This window comes from Aquila chrysaetos, chromosome 11 (assembly GCF_900496995.4).
Source record: "Aquila chrysaetos chrysaetos chromosome 11, bAquChr1.4, whole genome shotgun sequence".
Lineage (NCBI taxonomy): Eukaryota > Metazoa > Chordata > Aves > Accipitriformes > Accipitridae > Aquila > Aquila chrysaetos.
Genome location: NC_044014.1, coordinates 23684932 through 23708451, shown reverse-complemented (window position 1 = coordinate 23708451; position 23520 = coordinate 23684932). Strand labels below are relative to the sequence as shown.

At 35.1% G+C, this 23520-nt stretch overlaps 1 protein-coding gene across 13 annotated transcripts in view; it reads left to right on the top strand.

The window, feature by feature from the left end:
* Window positions 1-23520, top strand: part of PPP3CB (protein phosphatase 3 catalytic subunit beta) — a 50809-nt gene that overhangs the window by 23679 nt on the left and 3610 nt on the right. For 2 of the 13 annotated variants that reach the window (XM_030029523.2, XM_030029535.1), the window contains exons 6-16: window positions 1392-1531; window positions 1626-1703; window positions 1802-1896; window positions 3423-3548; window positions 5569-5646; window positions 7203-7229; window positions 10159-10243; window positions 11111-11208; window positions 13565-13594; window positions 16815-16844; window positions 18534-20241. In XM_030029523.2, the coding sequence (XP_029885383.1) occupies window positions 1392-1531; window positions 1626-1703; window positions 1802-1896; window positions 3423-3548; window positions 5569-5646; window positions 7203-7229; window positions 10159-10243; window positions 11111-11208; window positions 13565-13594; window positions 16815-16844; window positions 18534-18712 (966 nt within the window). In that variant the 3' untranslated portion in view covers window positions 18713-20241. Of the gene's footprint in view, window positions 1-1391; window positions 1532-1625; window positions 1704-1801; window positions 1897-3422; window positions 3549-5568; window positions 5647-7202; window positions 7230-10158; window positions 10244-11110; window positions 11209-13564; window positions 13595-15100; window positions 15127-16814; window positions 16845-18533; window positions 20242-20787; window positions 20848-21438; window positions 21511-23520 lie in introns of those variants that run through there. The other 11 variants (XM_030029524.2, XR_003925678.2, XM_030029527.2 and 8 more) reach the window with 11 other exon arrangements.

Below are 23520 nucleotides of genomic sequence, written 5' to 3'. Positions count from 1 at the left end.
TATTGCTGGAGGTTTAGAAACTTGATGGTTTAATCTACAGAAATTCAGGTACTTGCAGAAGTTGATGGACTGATTTCTTCAATCTGGAAGAAATATTCCATACAGGGTTTATCATCCAGTGTGGGAAATGTTAAACCACTGGATTTTTAATATTGGATAAATTCCGACAACAACTTCAGTTAATACCTGCCTTGCCATTATCTGGCAGGAATTTGTAAAGATCTGGACCTCTCCACTTATGTTACAGGTGGCAGCCTCGGGAGCTCTGATTTTCCAGGGCATGAGAGAGCTTGGCACTACTGCTGGTTCCATATTTGAATGGATTCCTATGGACCGTTAGACTCAAATTCACCAGGTGCTCACCAAACCTCCCTTCGAACCTGTCATGAAGAGTTAAGTGTTCTCTAGTACCATCAAAGTCATCTTCTTTGGTATGGGAGGTAAAGTGAGATAAATGCACTGTCCATCAAAGAACTGTTCCTACATTTCTTGGATAAAATCATCTTGTGAACAAACTCCAGCTACATAAAGATCCAATAAACTTTACATTGAATCTGGGATATCTAATTTCATTTCTGGGACATCAGAGATTGATTGACTGTTACGTACTTAAGCAGGGTATTTTCCTTTTACGTTAACAAGTGCGCTATCCTCCTTACCTCTGCCCCTTTTCACTGTGTCTACTACGAAAGTTGCAGGCTGCTAAAGCAGGTGTTTCCAAGTGGAAATTTGTAAAGAAGCAGCTAGAAAAAATAAAACAAAGACAGACATCTCCCAAAATGCTCATGGCCCATTACACCAGGGCTATGGCTGAGAAATAAAGCCTGTATGAAAGTCTAAGATGGCTAATCTAGTCACCTCTTCATTACATTGTTAAATGATCCATTATGGAGACGGGTATTTCAGGGGTTTTGGGTTGTTTTTTTTTTGTTTTGGGGTTTTTTTTTAATGATATATTTAGTCTCTTCTAGTCAGTGCTAATGAGTCATGCTTTTCTTTTATAATTCCTGTTTTCTGTACTGTTTCTCTTTGCTAATTTCTGATAGTGTCTCCAGATTGGTAGATATGGCATGTGCATGAAAAAGGACCATTTTGTTCCTTGTCTGTAACTTGTCCTTGTATTACACATATCCATCAGTCTGGAATTTATCTCCCTTCTTTTTACAACTAATAAATCTTATTGCTCTTAACAGGTTTGGTTCTTTTGGCATGCCTCTGCCTTATTTCATGAGGAGGAGAGGAAAAAAATATACAGAAACTACTTCTCTTTGATATGGTTGGGATTTATTCTAAAAATGCTTGGTATTGATGGATATGTAGTTTAACAAATGTGTAAAACTTACTTATTTAATATTCAAAGAGTCTTTGTGCTGTTGCCTTTTCTCAAACAGTTAGATAGATTCAAAGAGCCTCCAGCGTTTGGACCAATGTGTGACTTACTGTGGTCAGATCCTTCAGAAGATTTCGGAAATGAAAATTCACAAGAGCATTTCAGTCACAATACAGTCAGAGGATGCTCATACTTTTATAGGTGAGAGTATGCTATGGTCTATCTGTTTTCATGCTGACTCTTGCTGCATATTTTAAGAGAGTTTCTTTTACTCATAGTTGTTTTCATTTCACAGCTATCCAGCAGTTTGTGAATTTTTGCAAAATAATAATTTGTTGTCAATCATTAGAGCACATGAAGCACAAGATGCAGGGTAAGTACTTTGTGTCCTTCAAGAAATTATTCACAGTGTAAAATAAAAATTAATTGCTTATTGCTATAAGATGTAAAATAATCTGTTTGGTTTTGCAGTTATAGAATGTACAGGAAAAGTCAAACTACAGGGTTCCCATCATTAATAACAATTTTTTCAGCACCTAATTACTTGGATGTCTACAATAATAAAGGTAAGAACTTGTTATTAATAGCTGTATGTAATAATAAAATAAAAAATGTCTTACTAGATAAGTCATCTAGTATCAACAATTTTTGGCCAGGTAAGAAATTAAAGGACAAAAAAAATCAATTGATAAAAGTTATATTATGAAGAAGAGCACGTGGCATAAATGATGATCTCCTGTAAGAGTACCTTGAAGCACAAGTGTGGGCAAACGTTTCCTTTGTAAAAGTTGTTGCTATTTAGTACTTATAAATGTGTCACCTGGTGTTTTCCAGTCAGGCAAGGCTTTCCTGTACTGTGAGTTTTCACTCCTCTGGTTGTCTTTAGTTTGTGAACTAAGTACGGAAGGGAGGAAGCACTGATCAACAGCCTATGCATAAGGTAGTTTGTGTTGTGTATCACGGCATCTGAGAGTCTAATTGTGATGGTACAGGGCCATAATGGCTGTGTATGGGAAATCAAGAAAGAGCAAATACTGATCACTATTGGAAGTGTTATTAGGGAGCTATAAAACTAATTTTTGTCCATCTTCTGCTTAAGATAAAGTTGCGCAGGAGAAGCATGCTTAATAGTGTGGAGAAAGACTTACAAGTCAGAATTACAGAGAAGAGCTTAGCTGTGATGTAATATTATTCATAGATGAGAACAAAGTTCAACAACAGAAATAATTAAAAATAAAGCCTGCTGAAATTCAAGTGTGACATTAAAGTATGGCATTTCAAGTATGTGATGAATGAATGATCTCCAAATGTTCAAATAGTGTTCCTTTGAAACCAAGACCTCTTTTCTATGAAATACATTGCATTTTCTACCACCCACCTCCAAAGAACCACCCCCCCCCAACCCATACCACTTACGTAGGGTGATTAACTGTATAGAGGAAAAGATGAGCTGTTGTTACTGCACTGATTGTAAAGTAAAGGAGAAATAAAAATAGCTTCAACTGGCTTTTTACATTTTTTCACCATCTCTGTGGATATTGCTTTTTAAGAATCCTTTTTCACAACAGCTATTCCCAGTGTTATGTAAGCCTAAGTATGGAAAAATGCAATCAATACTTAATTAGCTTTAGAATGCTTCTGTTTTTCTGTTTTGTTTCTCTGTGCTTCCCCTTCTCCCTGATCTTCGAGATTTCTGTGGTTTTACTCCAGGCTTACGACGTGGGAAGACACATATGAAGACTAAAACCTGAATCTGGATATACTGCTGTTCTGTGTTAGGATTTTGTTAAAGTTGCTGAAACTATACCTTTTCAGGACCTTTAAAAGTCTTTGTTCATTATAGACCTATAATAGGATAGTATAGAACTATATCAACATGTAACAGTACCTTAAACTGCAAGATGTGCAGTAAAAATCCAAAGTTCTCCATTAGAAATCTGTCCCGTAAATACTGTGAAAGAAAGAGAATGCAGTATCTCTACAATTATTTTGTCTATAGTATAAAATAGAGCTAAAGCAAACCTGTGACTTTACATTTGTGGTACTTGCAAGTTTTAAACATTCTTTTCAAAATGTCTGAATTTTATTTTAGCTGCTGTATTAAAATATGAAAACAATGTGATGAATATTCGTCAGTTCAATTGTTCTCCTCATCCTTACTGGCTACCAAATTTTATGGACGTTTTCACATGGTCTTTGCCATTTGTTGGAGAAAAAGGTAGGCAAAAGTTACACATTAGTAAGTATCTTTCCTGTTTCTCCCAGATTGATGTTGGGAAGGTTTTTTAATTTTTTAAAAAATATATTTACCAGTGAGAGATTAATTGCATAATTTTTGTGAAGATGGGTATCTGTATTTGTCTTTATCAGGTGGAAGATTTGGTGAAGTTGTTAAACTGATTTGTAGGGCTTTTTTGGCATGTGAAAATGCCATTTCTGAGAAACGATAGATTGAAATACAACTTGTTCTGCAGGTTTTGGTTGTTTTCTTCACTTGTTTCAGTCAAGATAGTTAAAACTGCATCTAATAAAGCAGAGGTGTTAATAGAAATTATAATTTCCATTGAGGGTGTATACCTGCATTGTTAAGTAGGACTGCATTTGAAGTCAGTATGAAAATTGTTCATATTCTACAAAGTGCTAGGTTATATACATTATTAATAGGTATGTTGAGATGTTCCTGTAAAATTTTAACTTTTCTATATAGTTATAACAGATCAACCTTCATTAAAGGTAGCTTTCAGGTATAATTTTTCCTGTAAAAAGGATAATTTAGCACAGATTTTTTTGTTGTTGTTGTTGTTTTTCTTTTTTTCCCTCTAGAGTTGATAACTCTGAATCTAGGACACTGGGGCTCCAAGTAGTCTTCAGTTAAAAAGTAATGAGGTTAGAGGCTATCTGGGTCTGTTTAAAATCCTTCCATGACAGGAACTGCTCTTTTTATAAAAGAGATCTGGAAAGCTCTTTAAATTTCTTTGAAAAGTATTCTTGAGATGATATATTTACAGTTATATCAACTAGGATTCTAGATTTGTTTATATTGTCTTTAGTGAGCAGTTAAATAATTTGGACACTTTTTAGTGTGGTTAACCCACTTAATTTTTTTATTTTTAAATGGAGGGACCTGACATTTGAAAGGACATTTTTGTTTATCTCTCATACCTGATGATGCAGTAAGTAACATTTTCAACAGCAAAGAGTTAATACTGTTTATTTTGCATTTGTTATGATGCTGCTAATGAGACAGCCAAGTACTGTTAAATAAGTAGCTTTTTGACCTGCTGTATGCTTAAGACTGCTGGAATCATGGCCCTTGTAGTTTGTCTTGCCTTTGAACAAATACATACTTCCACTTTTGATGAAGGGTACACTGTCAACATTGTCTGATCTGCATTGAACAGATCAAAATCAGATTTTTTTTTTTTATTTTTTTTTTCATTAAAGTAGAGAGTAACTCTTTCCCAAGAATCAGAAGGGTACCATAACAGATAACACAGGGATTGTATGAATTAGTCATGAATAAATGTAGACATCAATTTATGGGGTTTTTAACTATCTGACTGAACTTCAGGAATAGGTTTCTGAACACACTAGGGGGAGGAGAAGTTTGACTGTTTTAAGAAAGAGTCTGATATATGTTGGAAAGATTGAGTGGAAGAATAGGGAGATTCCTGGGGAAAGAAAATACAAGCTTTTTGAGACAAGTTTGTTTATCCACTATGTTGATATTTTTAAGGGGAGTTTGAAAAGACATGTAACTTGCACCATATTTATGTCATCATATTTTTCTGCTTCAGTGCTTCTGCTAGATGCCTGCAGGTGCCAGGAATGGAATAGCTTTCTTGTTTTCAGCCTAAATTTGAGCAGTCAAAATGTTTTTGTATTTAAGTAAACTTTCCATAAAATCTAGTTCAAATACTTATCCTAATGTAAAAATACTAATATACAAGAAGAGAATTCTTATCTAAAAGAACTCCTTCTAAGATAGGAGAGAAAGCTCTGTTGTGTTGTTTGATTGTTAGGTGATATAATTTTTAGCTGCTTATTTTTCTGAGCTTTTTTAATCTTGTGACAGTGCACATCAAGAAGAACATATTTTTGAAACCAGATTACTGAGTAATGGCTATGATGTGGGAAGTTCATTCACTATAGTTGCTGGTGACTAGTTACATCTTGTGTGCATGGAAATATTTAAAATTCTACAGGGATTGAGTTAAGATTTATTTTTTCCTATACAGTAACAGAAATGTTGGTGAATGTTTTGAGCATTTGCTCTGATGATGAACTGATGACAGAGGGAGAAGATCAATTTGACGGTAGGGGTTACTTTAAGATATATAAATCTTTTTAATGGTATAACTTGTGAAACAGTAGTTAACTTAGACTGGTGTAATATTACCTGGAATTTGAAGAAACTGCCTTCAAATTTTTCTTTAGATAGTGACACTTTGTGGTGGCAGAGAAGGGATTTGTGGTTTTGTGTTTGTGATAAAGAAGCAGTAATGATATCCTTTGCAAATATTCATATCTGATTTCTTTTTAAAACTGAAACTTGTGGGAAAATTCTCAGAATTTCTTGGCACTTTAAATTTGAAACATACTAAACTTGCTTTGCTAATATTTAGAATAAATTTATTATAAGATCTTAAATTTCTTAATGATTGCTCTTCAATAAAGTGTTGATGTAGCTTAAAGTCAGATATTTCTTATGGCAAAGTACTATACATAAAGTATGAAATACAAGTTTAAGTCTTGGTGTTTGAGTTTAAAGCATAAAAGTTAAAGAACTTGTGTATGTACATAAAGCGTAAAATAACTTGTATATGTGTGTTGTATAATATGTATTTATGTAATGAATTAGAACATCTTTCTATCTTTTAAACTGTGATACAGTAGATTGTTAAGGAGGTGTTTGTAGCATGATGATTAAGAAGCAACATTAACATGAAGACCTAGCATATCGCATTTTGTTTTGTTGTTTTTTTACAGTAGTGCCTAATGTCACGCCTAAAAGTTTCTCAGACTTGCTTCATTTTATGCAATAACAGAACTGATTTGGTGGATTGTTTGATGATGGGGGAGGAGGAAGAAAAGTGTCAGCAGCCTTTAAGGAACACTAAAGGATCATTTATAAAGATATTAGAGTCATGACCCCATTCTTAATGTTTGATAATTACTGTGTTCAAATTCAGCAGCAGAATACTGTTGGGCTAAGCACCTGTGTGTTTTAGATTGGAAAGCATTGGTTATAAGCCACTTGAACTTTGCTGCCATTTAGATTGTTGCCAGAAATGTGAAAACTTAGAAGTAGTCTCAAATGTGATCCTGCAAACAGTTTGTTTATGTTTTTCGCTCAAGTAATCCTACTAAATTGAGCATAAAGCAATTACACCAAGCATTTTCAGGGTAGGGTTAGGTGGTATTCTGAGGCGTTAGGATTTACGTTGTCCAGCATAAGTGCAGTCGTCAGTTGATTGCATATGCCCTGTCTTTAGTACAATAGTTGCAGTTTCCTAATTTGAATTATTTTATTCTTCTGTCTCCTTTAACAATTTCTGTGCTTGATGCATCTCTTAATGCCACCTAGGTACTGTCTATGCTTTATCTTTCTATGTGAATGTTGTTTTTTTTTTAACTGTTGACTTTCAAGCTTTCACTTGTTTATTGTCAAATTTTAAAATATATTCAACAGTTCCACTTCTTGTTTGATGAATGCATTTTTAAGTGTTGCAATTTTCCATTTTATTTTTTCACATTTCTTCTCCATTCCTTCTTTATTACCACTGCCAAGTTAAATATCTTTATTTTATTTGTCTCACTCACCTTTTTCTCCATCGTTCACTTCCTTTTTTTCTGGACTCTCCATCTGAAGAGCGACTCATATATGGCAATAAAAAAGGTACAGACCAGACAGAGTAGGAATGTTTTGAAATATGACTTCATAGAACCTGGCAGCATAAGTATTAATGCAGGCAATACCGTTCTGTTGAGAGACATATGTAGCATTTTATTATTATTGCCCATTTTAATGGGTTGTTTATAAAGGCTTGTGTATTTTGTTATCAGAAGTCATATTCCAAGACATCTGTCTTTCTGTGCATGAATTTTTTTCCTCCTTTCTTCCATTCCTTTTTTTGTAAAATTTCATTCTTTTACCTATTTCTAAAATTTTATCTTTGGTCCTGCATGTGTAGGGAGCGTTCAGTTGTCTGTCTTGCTCTTTAATATGTTTATCGTGAGCATTTTCTAAGGTTGTGCATGGAATGTGTTTATACAATGTTCCAAAACCTGGTTTGTATAGTACTTTTAGTTTCCTTCAACTGAGATGTCAAAAAGGTACTTTTGATTGTATGTGCAATTTTGAAGACGGCTGGATACAAATGTAAAAAGAAGCCTACTAACTTAAATTCATGCTCTATTACCTGTTTTTCGGAAATCCCAGGGTAGATAATTCTGTGCAGGAAAATTCTGACCATTACTTACCTAATGACCAAATTGCTCTCTGTATGAATTTGCTGCTTCCAGAGAATATTTCTAATACTTGGGAATGCATTAGATTATAGAGATGTTTCCAAAGATTATGTAAATTCTTTGGAGCATAATAGTATGAGCATTTCAGAATTTGTTTCTTGTGCAGGCACTGGGAATGGGAGAGTTCTTTGTCATATGTCCTCTAATTTAGGGTGTAATCAAGACATTCTTCTGCAAGCAGATGCCACCTTACTGTCTTCTCTGAACTAACGAGGATTCAGTGGCCACATTAGCACAGTGCTGCAGCTAAAAAACCCCAAACAAAACAAACCCCAAAAGCCAAAAACCAAACAAACATCAAAACTACGCAAAACCAGCCTTTCTCCTTTTAAGGCACAAGGACCTTCCAGAGTTAGATATGGGCACTAGCACTGTCTGAAATCTTTTCAGCCTGTATGTTCAGCTCTGCATCAGTGTAGCCCTCAAATATGTGTAGGTAGGGTGACAATTGAGGAACTTGTAGGGAAAGATTGATGGCCCGTCATTTAGCCCTAGCCTTTTCAGAAACTCTGAAAGAGTCCCCTTCTCATTCCAGATCCTCAAGCTGTTATTTAATGGTGTTCAAAGAGAGAAGTAAAAACTAGAAGAACTTTAAAAATTAAAAGTTAAAATTTAAAATAAATTATTTTCAGTAAAAATTGAATGTTTCAGCCTATCCTATTCAAAGTTTTTCCTGAGCCTTCTGTTTTGGTTTTTGGTTTTTTTTCAATTTGGGGTCTGCAGTTCATTAAAGTTGTTCCTTTGTCTAAAAAAGCTTTACTCGGTAGTTCCTGGCTTTTTGATTTTGTTTAAAAGGATTGTCAGATATTTGTCATACCCCAAGATTCTTTCATAGTGTCCATACAAAGGTTGTCTCTTGCTCCCTTTTTATTTTTGTCACTACTATACATTTTCCTTCTTGTGTGATTTTGTTGTTGTTTTTTGCCCTTGTATGCCTTACCTTTTGTATTTTATTCGGTTTGGTGTTCAGGGTGGGAAGTCTATCCATTCTTGTGCAACAGAAGGGCTTGCATTCTTGCAACTGTGATCTGAGAAGGGTGACTCTGTTGTACTAGAGTGTCTGTACTCTCATGTGGAAGCTAAATACTAGTGAGAAGGGATGAAAAAAGGCTTCTTCCACAGCTGCCTTTTTTGAATGTGACTAGACAAATTTGTGGCTATGCAGCTTTCCTCTGCCCACTTCTGTGATCCTCTCTTCTACATTCTTGCAAATTAGTTTGGCAACTTTTTAATGAGTACCTTTCTCCCAGGGTTGAAGAACAATGATATATGGAAGATCTGGAATACCTAACAGAGCTGTCTTGAGTTTGTTCACTTTTGGTCCCCTGTGGTTGAATTCAAAGTATGACTGAGTTACTCTTATCTTGGTGTGATTAATACTCTTCTTCCCCAATGGCTGAGGAGAAGTAAAGATTTTAGTTTTGATATCTCCTCATCTGCCTTTACTGTTTTAGTGGAATTGAGGAGTCAGCAAAAGGAAAGGAGGATGAGGGGAAGGGTGACTTTTATACATTGAAACAAACCAGCAACACCTGGTGATGGAGAAAGGAGCTTCAGTTTTTATAATGTCAAGGCAAGCAAAGGTGGCTCTCCTTCCCAATCATAAGCCTTCTTTCAGAGTTTTGTCTTCACTTTTATCTGTTACAAATGGTATATCTCTGCTCTGGAGAAATATGAAGTATTTACTCCAGATCTTTGGTATTTGTAATTTCTGCAAATGATGCAAACCTAAGATGACATGAAGCATAGGTGGTAAGGGAGGTAACATTGCAATTCTTTGACATTTTATTTTGTGGGGTTTTTTGTGGGGATGTGTTTTGGGGAGTTGACATAAAAACAAGCAAACAAACTACTGTTTTCTCTCGGACAGCTGTGTAGGAATTAGCAACAGGGGTGTTTTTTGTGGCTTTAATACCTCTTTGGCTTCTATATTGGGCTGCATGCCCAATATCTTGATATACACAGATGTCAGTGAGGAATTTCAAGTGTAAAAGTTAGGCAAATGAGTTACAATAGTTACTACACTGTAGTGATGGTAATTTAGGTGCTTGCTAGCTTTAGGAAATCACTGTGAACATCCTAAACTTTTTTGTGTGTGTTTCGTGGACACAGAGGTGATGGCGGTTTTGTTGGCATTCTGAAGCCATAATTTTATAACTTTGTGCCCTTAAGTGTTTGGGTACTGGCCTCCTGTGAAGAGTACTGAACTTAAACAGTTGTGTTGAATTCAATGCACTTTAAAAAGGTGACCCTGTAAATACTCATGAGCTTGAGACTCTCTCTTATTCCATTGAAAGTAGGTACAGCTGCCGCACGGAAAGAAATAATCAGAAACAAAATTCGTGCAATTGGCAAGATGGCAAGAGTCTTCTCTGTTCTCAGGTACTTGCATGACTTCTGCACTCCTAAAACCCATCTTATGTATATTAGGAAAACATCTCTGTTCCAGGATAATGGATGCCAAACATTTTTCAGGGACATCATTGTGCATCAGAATCTTGTTTGGCATATTGACGCACCCCATTGATGTTTGTATTTTTGGTTAAAGAATATTTTAAAGTTATTTTTGAGACATGTTTCAAGAAATTGGAGAACGTGATCTTTAGTTTACAAGTTATTTGTCCAGCTGTTAACTATGAGTGTTGGAAAGACAATACCAAAACAGAGATTGAAGTCAAGGATATAATAGAGGATGTCAGGACTGTCTCGAAAAATTTGTGGCATACCAGAAAGTTGAGGACTAGGGTGTTTTTGTTTCTTTGTTTTCAGCTTTCAAAAAATACCATCTTCTTGTACCTGTCTAGATCTAGAGATTTCATGATCACATTTACCCAAAATGTATAGTTTTCCACAGACCATAATTGTTCAAATAGGGATAATTTTTTAAAGTTGATATTTCCTGAAGCATAGACACTTTGAACAAAATTGTGGATCGTTTTATGGCACTGAGATATGTTCAGTACTTCATGAGGCATTCAGTGCTAATTTCAAAGCTAATGAGCCTGCATGTGAGTAATTGCTCAGAATTTGGTTCAGAAGTAATCAGTGTTTATAACTGCTAGGCAGAGGAAAGACTGGTATGGAATAGAAATATTTTCCCCTTTCTGGTTCGAATTTGAATTTACATTCAGTCTTGACATGCATGAAGCACAGGAAAAATAGGCTGTCCCTCTCCCCATCCCTTACTTTACTTTAATACAAGTTTTAATGAGCGGATATTTAAGGTTTTGTTATTTTTTCTCGTACCAGGGAGGAGAGTGAAAGTGTGCTGACACTCAAGGGTTTGACTCCCACTGGAATGTTACCTAGTGGAGTGTTGGCCGGAGGACGACAGACCCTGCAAAGTGGTAATGATGTTATGCAACTTGCTGTGCCTCAGATGGACTGGGGCACATCTCACTCTTTTGCTAACACTACACATAATGCATGCAGGGAATTTCTTATGCTTTTCAGTTCTTGTCTTAGCGGCTGATACAAGCATAGTGTTATGTGTTAATCAGGCAATGTGAAATGGATACTTAACCAGGGTATAAAACTAAAAGCAAATGAGTTCAGCGGTGTCAGGCCACATTTTTCAGACTTTAAGCTTCCTTAGTTTACAATTTTTCAGGTGGCACAGATGCCTGAAGTGGGGTGACCTTATAGATCTAGTAGTGAGGCATTTGATCTTTACAGATACAAAAATTGCAATGTAATTTTGCATCATTACTTGTCTGCTTTCCATTAAAATGGTTTTATTATAGATGTGTTAGTATTTTCATTGACAATGTCAAATACTTGTTGATATTAATATTAACAAACAGCTACAGGCTGCAGAGTTCCATATTACATACACTCCATTGACAGATTGAAATGTGCTACGTTTTGTACCCTGGTAATTAATGCCAAAGTTTGTTCTCTATGTTGTTTGTCAAATGTTCTATGTATAATTGACCTCCCTGAATTGTCCTTGTAACATGCTGTTTCCTTCCTCTGCAGATGTAGCTGCTTTCTTAGATCTGTCTGTCTCTCTCTAGGTATAGATGTATGTCTGTATAAGTGTTAAAATTAAACCACTATCCCAGACACTTGTCTGTCTCTTGATGTAGAAGCAATGTTGTAGCACCTTGTTTTTGAGGTTTGCTGCATTTGCTGCTGCACATTGTCTGTGCATTTTGAACAATAATGTACTTGAAAAATATTCAGTAATTGTTATAAAATCAGTTGAGAATAAAGGGATTGAATTTAAAACTTGTAAATAAATCAAAATAAAAGGGTGTTATTAAGTGTCCATATATTTTTTTGCATGAAAATAAAAAGAACTCTATACAAAATATACCTGTAATCTGGCTCATTGAATATTTTGTAAAAGGTTTTTCTTCTTTTTTTAGTTTGTTGAATCATTGGATCATATTTTTCACAAGGCCCATAAATGATTAACTAGACTTAGGGAGAATGCTATGAGATTGTACCAAATGTGTTAAAAGAATGAAGTCCAGGTTTCTGTTCACAATGGTGGATAATTAAAATATGCCAGTCTGAAACTGGACTTCCTGTCAGCAGCACTCAACATAAATTATTCAAAGACTTTTTATTGGCCATCTTCAGTCTTTACTGGAAAGTGTAAAACTGTTGTATGGGACCACTGAATCTTATAACTATTGAAAGATTGTGATATGAATACCACTTTTTACACAATCTATTTTCCAAGAGTAGCTGCTTTTCTCATTTTGTGATTTAGGCTGTTTATTTGAAATTTTTTTATTTTTTATGTAGTTTTTTTAAAGCCTTTCACTACATTTTCTATTAAACTATCAAAGCTGTTTTTTAATAGCTTTGAAACATGAATGTCACATTTCAAGTCATTTTTCAGTGGACATATAATGTCTACAAGTAATTTTATATGTCCAGTGTATGTATGTGATTGTTTTGTGAATGTCTATAACAAGAAATGGTGTGTTTCCTAATCCATCCCAACTATTCCAAAAGCATATGTTCTAGTTTTAATTTTCATTGTTTAATGAGATACTTTATTATGCTTAAAAAAATGAGACTGCATTCCTCTCACTCATTTAACAGATTTTTATCCATGTTGCATTACAAATATCAGAGAGGATCAAACTGACTAGAAAATTTTTTTAACATAAAACATATGACTTTCTACCATTACTGAAAATGTGGAACATTTGGCAAGTATGCAAAATGTGTTTTGGTTTTTTGTGGGTGTGGTTCTTTTCTTGACTAGAACTTTTGATGGCAATATTCCTTAATGCACTACATTAATATACCTCATTTGTTTTAGTCATGTTGATTGTTCGAAATAAATCATGCCAACTGTTAGTTCTCCTTAAATTGCAGAAAATTCTTTTTACTGATAAGAATTTTATTGCTTCAGTCTTAAAAAAGTAGAAGTTTTCAAATTATTATGCTCAATTGTAAAGCTAAAAGTAAACCAAAAATAAAATAAAACTTCACTAATTGACAGTTTCCTAAACCATCATAATATCAGTGAATTCATATTCTTGGCAAAAATATGGTCACTGATAGTATAGTAGGATTTCTTACTACAAATATTTAATTACTTGTTGAAGTATATTGTACTGTGTTGATCAGTATACTATCAATAAACTAGCCTAGATGGAGAAAATAAATGAATATAATATTAATTGTAGTATTTTTTTATTCTATTCTTTTCTTTGCTTGAAAATTCACAAAATCAACCAGTCTGTCATGGGGTTTCCAGGTTTCAGTCTTGTAAGTGCTCATTTTTCAATGGCCCATTGAGAAAAGGTCTAGTTGTGCTGGTTGCTATGAAATCTATAAGAAGCTTTGAAAGCTATAAGAAATTGCAGTGTGTATCTACATTTCTCTAGAGAGCTGGACTGAATTTTTTTATCAGGGAAGATACATATACACGCACATATATATATATATATATATATAAAAGTCACTATTAAGGCAATGCATATGCAATTTTTGCATATATGCCTATTATAATTCTTAATGTCAGTAACATATTCTGTACTAGGTCTTAGCAAATACCATTACTGTTTCAGGAATTTGTTCAGCCATACCTGATATCTTTTGTGGGATACTGGTCATTCTCAGAGGAGAGAAGCTTGTTGGCATTGACATAATGCAGAGTAGGGCACCAAACCCATTAGCCAGTCTAATACAAATTCGAACTGTAGTGAAAGGGTTAAGCAAAGACAAGTCAGTTAAAAAAGAGAATTTTGGAAAAAAGTGCAAAACTGCATTCTATGGAAGAAGTCAATGTATGGGTTTTGGGGTTTTTTCCCCTGGTAATAAATGGATATATTTTTGAAAAAAAAATAAATCATAGGTTATTTTTTGGTAGCTTCAATGTACCAGGATAAAAACAGACTTTGGGAAATCGTGGCCTTCATATGTTTCTAAATTTCTTTTAATGTAGTTTTATGGTTTTTATTATGTTGCTTGCATTGTAGTAGCTGAAACATTAAAGACCATATTAAGTACTGTTCTTTAAAGTAGCATTTCCTAGTGACTTAACCTGTGAATATTCTGTGAACTGAATCCAACAAAATTATTTTCCAAATGGAGTTAACATCTGTTAAAAAACAAATCAGACAAACACCTAAAACCTTTTTCAGCAACATACTAAACACAAGCCTAAATTAAAAATTGTAAGTACTTCCATGGAAATCAGTTGAACTAGCCAAATGCTTCTTAACTTTCATTGCTGCCCTTGCTATTAGTTGGAGGGGCAGTAAGAGAGTTTTCTGGTTTTATGTTAGAAGTTGGCAAGGATTTTGAATCATATCTGTCCCCTAAGTAAAGCAGGGGAAGAGCTGGAATTGAGGTTGGAAATGCCATTGAACCCTGTTGCTTAAAATTTGCTCTCAAATCGAGAATTTTCTGAGCAAAGACCTCAGGATTACCTGTTACGTTAGTATGATATAGTATTTATTTGAGGTTTATCAGGGTTTACAAAGAATATAGTTTTAATTTAGATGTACCTGCAAAAAAGAATCCAACAAAATTATTTTCCAAATGGAGTCTTTACAGTGTGGGTTTTATTGAGTGCTTGTATTTTCCAGTCAGTTTGTTCTTTTATGTCAAGTTGAAAATTATCTTTTTCCTAACTGTGATGTATAGTCCGAGATCTTTTTGGAATAATAGTACTACAAATAGAATGAACTAGGAGTAAATTTTGAAATTTGTATTTATGACCAAGCTACATAATTTACAGAGATAAATCAGTATTCGTGATCTTTTCAGGAAAAGATTGAAAACAAAGACTTCACAGGTAACAGGAGATGGTGGAAAGAGGTGGTTTTTTTACATAGCTTTGTATTTGTGTGGCAAATTGATTATAGTACGAAAATATGTATTTGGTGACTTTCTGAAATAATTCTTAAACTAATTTATTTTTACAGTTTGAGAAAGTTTCTTTCCCTTAACGTAAACATAAATAATCATCCATTCAAGTGGCTTTTTGATTTAATTCTGGGATTGCCCTTGTCTCTGTAGATTTAAGTGCAGAAAATATTTTTCTTTTTTTTTTTTTCTTTTTTTTGGTACCATGGAACGTGCAGTATGTAAACGTTAAAATGCTGCATTACCCTTAAGTATTCCACATTATTTTAGTAGCACTTAATGCAAGTATCTAATTTTATTTTTTTTTTTTTAGAGTACCTCAGTGGCAATTGTAATTTTATGCAACAGTGAGGTTAAGGCACAGTGTAGGCAATTGATAAATAACAACATAGTGTAGACATAGTGTAGGCAATTGAAATGTTGCATCTGGTTTTTGTTGGATAGGAAATGAGAAGTAATAAACTTAATTCACTTTAAAGAATTCTATTCTGTTCTAATGCCATATTTCCATATATAGCTAGTTTCCCCAACGTTTGCTTGAATACACAGTTATGATATTTGTTGTTAACAACATATATCAAGCACTACACAAGTAGGTTTACCACTATGTATGCTATTTTTTGTTAATATTTCTGAAATCACGGTATTAGAGGCATGGCACATAGTGAGGGAGGTAAAAAGTTGTTACCATTATTGAAACTTAGCTACAGTTTAGGTCGTAGTTACAAAGTGGTTTCTTTAGCAATTGTGCCCTAATAGAAAGTTATTTTGATTTTGCTATCCTAATAACCTTATGTTAAAGCTTTGAGTTCTAGGGCTGTAACAATTAAAACAGTTCTTACACCTAAGAAATTACAGCAGATGTCATGGTTATTTAGTTCGAAAAACAACTAGTAAGCTAGATTTTTTTCATATTCATGTTAATTCACCCAACCAAGACTATGTTAAATCCAGACCTCTTCCTGCTGTAGACTTTGTTGTTGATTCAACTAAACAATTTGTGAGACTTTGTAAATACGACTTGCTAGATTTGTCTTTTATGGTTTAAATTTCACAGTTCAGTTCTCAGAGATAACCATTTTAGCTTCGAATACAGTGAGAAATTGAAGTACTGGTTAAACCTCAGGGAGCTAAATGTAACGAGAAAAATAATTTCTTCTTATTAGAACACGACTAGTGTTATTTTTGTAGCGTCATCCTTCCTGGTAATTTAATGAAGCTCACTAATACATTTTAATCTTCAGAAATAGTAGTCTCAAATAGATTTTTAGTATTTCTTTTTTAAACATACCACAACTTTTAACATCAGTCAAAATTTGCTGTTGCGGTCTTAAAAAAAAAAAAACAAAACAAAACACTTACAGAAATGTGCCTTTAATAACGTCAGTTAATTAGTGTTGCTTTGATATACTTTTAGTTGATAAATTGTATTAGTTAAAATTTAGGAGTTTAACTTAAACACAATCCCCCAAAACCTTAATTATCATTTTAACTAATTGTAAACTAATCTGGCGTAGCATACTATATTAAATTGATCATTGCCTTTTCTGCTGTGCGATATTACACTCTTCATCTTTCTCATTCATTTTGCATGCATCTGCTCACTTCTGTACAGCCACTGTAGAGGCAATTGAGGCTGAAAAAGGTATGATCAGAGTCTTTGCCATTGGCAGAGATCTGTGGTGTCTGGGAGGGAATTCAAAAGTACTCTGTGTGGGTGTGTTTTACTTTCAACTTGCACAAGCAGAGATGAATCAACTGCATTGATTCATCCCTTTTACATGTAACATTCATTTCTGGCTTTAGGATTATGATTATCTTTAATATTGATATAGGGAAATTTTTGGGGGTTTTTTGGTCTTTTTTGTTTGTTTTTACAAAATATGCAGTAGGTTTTTGTATAATAGCATGTTGTGATACGTGGTGTTGTCTTGAAGTCCTTAAAAATGGCAGTGTTGAGTGGTTTTTTTCTGCATTCAACTGCAAGGTTTTGTTTGATTGCCGGGGGGAGGGGGTTATATGTGGAAGGAGGGTTGTTTATGCATGCCTTTTCTCATAAAATCTATTTTAATGGCTTTGAACATATTTTTCAAAAACTTTCTGTAACACATCTGGTAGTGCAAGACGTATAAATATAATGGTTTTTTCTATAGATTTTGAACATAATTTGTTGACCAAATTTATTTCCAGTATATACACCAGCCTGCCAGTATGAGGCATATTAAAGTCCATGGATTATCAGTGCTTCTGTGCTAAATAAGTTGTATATACGTCCTTTGTTAGTAGTATTGAGCAAAATGCCATCAAATTATTTGGTGTTCAGAGTATTAAACTTCAGATTGTTGTCTTTTCAGAGAGACTTTAATTTCCTCTTGCCCAATATTCAATGAAGTAAATGACAAACAGCACAGCAGTTGAGAGAGCTACCTTCGGGGTTTTTCAGATTTGGTCGCAAAGCACCATTTAATGACTGTATTCTTTGTTTTTTAATTAAGGAAGTCAGATCTCCAAAAATATAAACAAGTGCCATATTCTGTTCTCACACACACGTGCAAGAGGTCCCGTTGTTGTGAGTGGAAAGCTGTCCTTAAACCTCCAAAGAATTATTTCATCCCAAAGACTTGAGTCTTATTATGTGGTCAGCCATTTTCAGGTGTAAATTCAACTACAGACCTCATTCATTAAAATAAGCAGTAGCAAAAGAATACCTATTTTCTACACTTATTTTAAATACATTTGTATTTAAATGATACCGTTGTTTAACCACAGTGCTAACTCGGTGATTGTGGTTGTGTCCATTTCCATCATCCACATGATTAGCGCAGAATGTGAACCACATCCCGCAGTTTTGCCTGCATGAAAACTGCAGGATCAGGCCATCGATGCGTATGCAGGATGTAAATCCACTATTACTTTTGTAACCCGTTGCTGCTTTGCCTCCACTGCACTTGCTGTGCTGCTTAGATCTTACTGACATTCCACCGAAGAGAAGGGGGATGTTAAGATAAGCCTGACGCACCGGGCAGCAAAAGCAGTTGGTGTTGATAGCTGACCACGCCAGGGACACGCGGAAGCAATCAAGTGGGCTTAAACCCCTTGATTCCTGCTTGCAGAATATTTGCCATACTTGGTTCTTTTCGTTACAAACTGAAATCGTGATTGCCGTTGAACGTTTCAGGAAAGCAGGTTAGAGAAGCTTTTACTAATACAGATGCAGAGCCATAAGTTTCTTTGGCTGATTTCTTACCTGTTTTTAAACATCATTTGTTAGAAAAAGTATATGCTTTCAACTTATTTTTCCATTACTGACATATCAAATTTGCATTTTGTTAAGCAATACGAGGATTCTCTCCGCAACATAAAATCTGCAGTTTTGAAGAAGCAAAAGGTTTGGATAGGATCAATGAGAGAATGCCACCAAGAAAAGATGCTCTTCAACAAGATGGTATTAATACTTTAAACACAACAAATGCCAATGGAAACAATGGAACTGGCAACAACAATGCACAGTGACCACGTCAGCTTCTGGTTTACTCACTCATGTCTTGCCTGAGAATTCCTAGATTACTGCTTTTTGATGTGACAACAGATGAAATAGCCAGGGGGATCGCTTGAAGTGACTACTTAATGTGAGGTGGAGAACCATCTGACTTGATCCCACTGAAGACAGACCGTCATGCTTTTGAGACAACAGCCCCTCTCTTGACGTGGTGACCCAGCCTCCCGGGAGCGTGCCTCACCAATTTACACCAAGTCCCTCACTGGCTGCCAAAGCTTCAGAAGAGATCTGGGGAAAGAATCGGGCTGTTATCACTAAAGCACATCTAGACTAGCATCTTATGCTTATCGTTGTCAACACTTTTAAGTTTACAAATGGGATTTTTCTTTCAGTAGAGGTAGTTTGTTTGGTTGGTTTTTTAAATCAGACTTTCAAATACAACCCTAAGAGCTAACTATTTATTAATGGACATCGGTTTCATGAAATGTCTTTAAAACGATAGATTAGAATGGTCTTAAAATATCTGAGGCTGCAAAAACTGTATTTTAAATAGACAGAAAAAAATGCCAAAAAAAAAAAAATCTCAGTTGGTCATTCTGTAAAATGCTGACCTCAGGTTTACTCCTTAGATGTTGCTAATTCTATATTGTATTCACTGTATTTTTTAGTTACAGCTTATCAGAAGATTTCTATGTAGGAATGTTTATTACTTGAACACAGATTTAAAAAAAAAATATTTAATTTAGAAACTTTTTTGCCCAGCTTTTTCAAGACTCTTCCCCACCTTGAATTTTAAAAAAAAAAAATATTATATATACTAATTTTAAAAGTAAGAAAAATATGGAAGTGTTAATTTTAAGGTACTTTTAATTGAACTTTGTACATTGTTTAAGTAAATTTTGATTCATATCAAGTCTGTAAAGCTTGGCATTGTATTTTGTGTATGCATGTTTTCATTTTGCAAATATTTAATATATAGACCTATGATGTACATCTATAGGTTACCTAGATGTTATTGGTACTTTTAGTTTATTGTGAGTATTACGGTTGCATAAATAGCTAATAATCACTGGGCTGAATAGCTGCAAGCTTTTTATTATTTTTAAGTCTGTAAAGGAAACTGAAACTGTATCGGACATACTTTTTGTTTAGGCAAAGCAGTGCGTAAGCAATTGCTCTGTTCAACTGCTAAGGCATTAGTGAAAGTGTAAACTTGAGACTGCATGTATTTTGGTATCTACAGGACTGCTTGGTTAAAATAAAAATTGAAGCCCTGTGCTAATTTGTTCACAAATAATGGACTGTACTGATTGCCACTGTACTTTGTTATATATTTTGACATTTGCTACATGTCCTTCTCGTCCCCTGGAACACAACTTGAAACTTACGTCACTAGAGTTCATCTCCCCCCCTTTTTTTTGTTTGCCATGAAGTACAATCTGTACATACCCCTAAGTTGGAAATTTTATGCATGTTCTGAACTATTCAAGTATTTTATAAACAGTAGCACACAATAAATTTTGTGCATGGGCTGCGGCTCCTATCATTGTGTATTGGTTTTATTTGGCATACTTAGGTCTAATCTGACCTTGAAAATTGTTTAGAAATAGTCTTCAAAATTTAAGCTATTGAAAATATAGCCTAAAAGGTTAGATTTAGCTTGCAGAGAACTAGTTGAATGTAAATGCTATTTAATTTAAATGTTATTCCTGCTTTTTTTTTTCGCTTTTGAGTTCTCTCTCATAAATAAAATACCTAGATATTTTCTCTGTCTGCTAATCTGGACATCCATTGTTGGTTTGTACAAGCTTGTAGGAGCAGGGTTAGTTGTTTCTAGAAAGGCTGTTAAGTACGGCTACGTTTTGTGTGTTGGTTTGAACTAAACGTTCAAGACTAGTGAAGTGTGTTGGGCTTTTTGGGCAGAGGGGGAGGACTGTTTGTTTTGACAGTCAATACAGATACACAATTTAGTCTTTTTGCTATATTCTTTTTAAAGTAAGGACGAGCTGCTGAACAGGATGAGAATTAAGATAAAAATAAGTGACACGTTGCTAATGGAATTTTAATGTTTGATTTTACTTTATTGCAGATGCATTCTAATTGGAAACTCTTCTCAAAGTTTGAGTGCAGAAGATCAAGTTAAAAAATGGTAAGTTTTTTGGTTTTTTTATGAAGCACCCCCATACTTGCGAGCTGTACAGTCTGCACATGGTGTCGTGTTAGAGCAGAACAAAGACGTGTTACTAATTATGACTGAAATCTTACATGATGAACGTTATGATGGTGCCTTCCTCCTTGTAAGCACTGGTGGAAAATTTCTCAACCTCCCAAGACAGTATGTTTCATGACATGATACTCAGATCTTGGCTGTGATTAGTATTCTGCACTAGTTGGAGCTGTGTATGTGAAGAAAAATAGAGATTCAGTCTTTGTCTGGAAAGAACTCATTGTGATTGGAGAGAACTGGTTCTGATACTTGTGTGGCAGTAAGTGCCCAGCTGCAGCGATGCTTGCTTCCTTGAGGATTCCCTTGCAGTATCCGTTGTCTGTAGTAGTTTTTGCCAGATATGAAGGCAGATCTGCAATGAAGGAAAATTTTTTGGGCGGTTGTTGACCTGATTTCTCGTACTGTGTGTCTCCTGTCAGCCTTTAAGCAAGTAGTCAGATAACAGGATTATGTCTCTGAGTTTTCTTTGTTTGGAAAGCAGGTACTTATTTTTTGCTACTGTGTTTCTGAAAGGTGGAGTCTGGAGCTGTCTATAATTCTTGTATTGTTGGGGAGAAGAAACTATATCCTCCCTCCCAGAAAACTGTAAGTAGTTTGCATTGCTTGTTTTATGCTTTCAGCATTTTAAGGAGGGGGAAAAAAAAAGTCTGTGTGTCCTTAGTCTGTTCTTGGGTAGGGATGGGAGAAGGCTTGGAAATAGCTCTGTCAGCCACAGGAGACGGGTAGCAAAAGCTGTGAGAGGCATGGTTGGCTTCTGGTTTGAGTTGGAGCCGTAAATGCTGCCCTGCCCTGGGCTCAGCAGACACTGTCGTGGGTCCCAGGGAATAGGCCACTTCTTCCCTGAACTGCTGGATTAAACCATCATCTGTGGTGCTCTTACCTGTAGGGCACCGGCAGGGAGGAGGAGTATTCAGGGGTGGGCTGGGGGTTCTGACTGTTCTGCGCAGTGTAAATGCATTTCAGTGAAACTGAGAAGCAGAAGTACAGAAGGTGCCCGAGTAGGGTTCTTGGTGGCTTATTTTACAGCAGGGACTTGTGCTCTTGAGAAACTTGCTGCCACCTGGTGAGCCGAACAGGGAAGACCAGCCTAGTTCACAGAGCCTACCTACATTTAGTTTAATGGCAAACATGCAACTTCACCGCCCAAAATTATTTATAGTGTTAAACAAAAGCTTCCCTTTCAAAGCTTATTAAATTCCAATTGTGAAAAAAATTGCTACAGTCTTATCTATTGAATTGTGAAGAAGAAGATTGGCCTCTTTAGCAAAAAGATAAATGGTTGCGATTGGGGCTGTTTTTCTCTTAGAAGGAGGTAGGTCTCTTCTGGTTTGAGTCTGAACACTTTTTGAGAGGAACAGTCTCATAAACAGCTTTCTTTTTTCTAACAATCTAGAAACACCATTGTGTTAGTTACTTAAAAAATTAGGCTTTTCAGATGCAGGATAGACAGTATCTGTTCATTCTTTCCTCGCCTACTTTTTGCTACAATTTCATTATCAATCATTCAATTTGTGTTACCCATTCAACAACGGGTATCTTTGTTACTAGAATGTAATGAAAATAACTTTTTGCTGTGAAACAGGTGAATATCACTAGGACATAGAACCCTATTCATCTGGTCATTTTCTCATAGTAGTAGGATGTACAAGCGAGACTTAGTCAACATTCTGCTTTGAAGGACAAGTGACGTGGTGAAGATTTTTTAGTCACACAAAAAGATGTAGATGCACTAATATGCTTTAATTATTAAATGCTAAGCTTCTTCACTTGTAAGGAAGTTTGCTCAAGAGCAAAGAAACAAGATCCAAAGCTTATGAGAATCTTGGGTCAAGCTGGGGAAGCTGCTGACAGCTGTATATATCACAGTGGATACCTGCACCAAGGATGACCAATGTAATGCAGAGTGGAATGTCTTTTAGTCTCCCCAAATCAACTTCTATCTATTGTTTGCATTTGGAATATTTAGTTTTAATCTGACCCAGGAATTTTAAACTGGTCTGTATTTCTGAGTTTAATCTCAGAAAAAGGTTATAGTTTAAAGTCAGATTTAGGTTGACAAGTGAAATGCTTGGTAAACTTGGTATCTATTATTGTTTTGCAAGAACCTTTATGTACGTGCTGTGTAAGAGTGAAAGGTTTGCCATATTAGAATGAACTCTACCAGACCTAGCTATTTTTGTTTGAGGGATAATAGAAATAGGGTTTTGCTATTTGTATGAGGATGTCCTATAGCACAATTGTTATTTGATAAAGCGTTGCTTAGAAATGTTAGGAAACACATTGCTAGCTGCTGGACTTGAAGCTTCTGTTACGTTAGTGGCTGGGGACAGATTCACTGTGGCTTTCTAAAAAAGCAAATGTGCTATTCAAAGCTGTTCTTTTCAAATCCTTTGAAAACATCCACATAGTCATTTATATTGTTGAGGTCACAATTGCTTTCAGTTTGGATTTACACCTCTTCTGTAGTGTTAGCATTTAGATACTGGCTTTTGTCATTGCTCAGTCATTTGCTGTATAACCTACTTCTTTACAAGGAGATACTTCAAAATTAGATCTGAGATGATTTCTCCTTTCCATTGCTGCCCTAAGCATAAT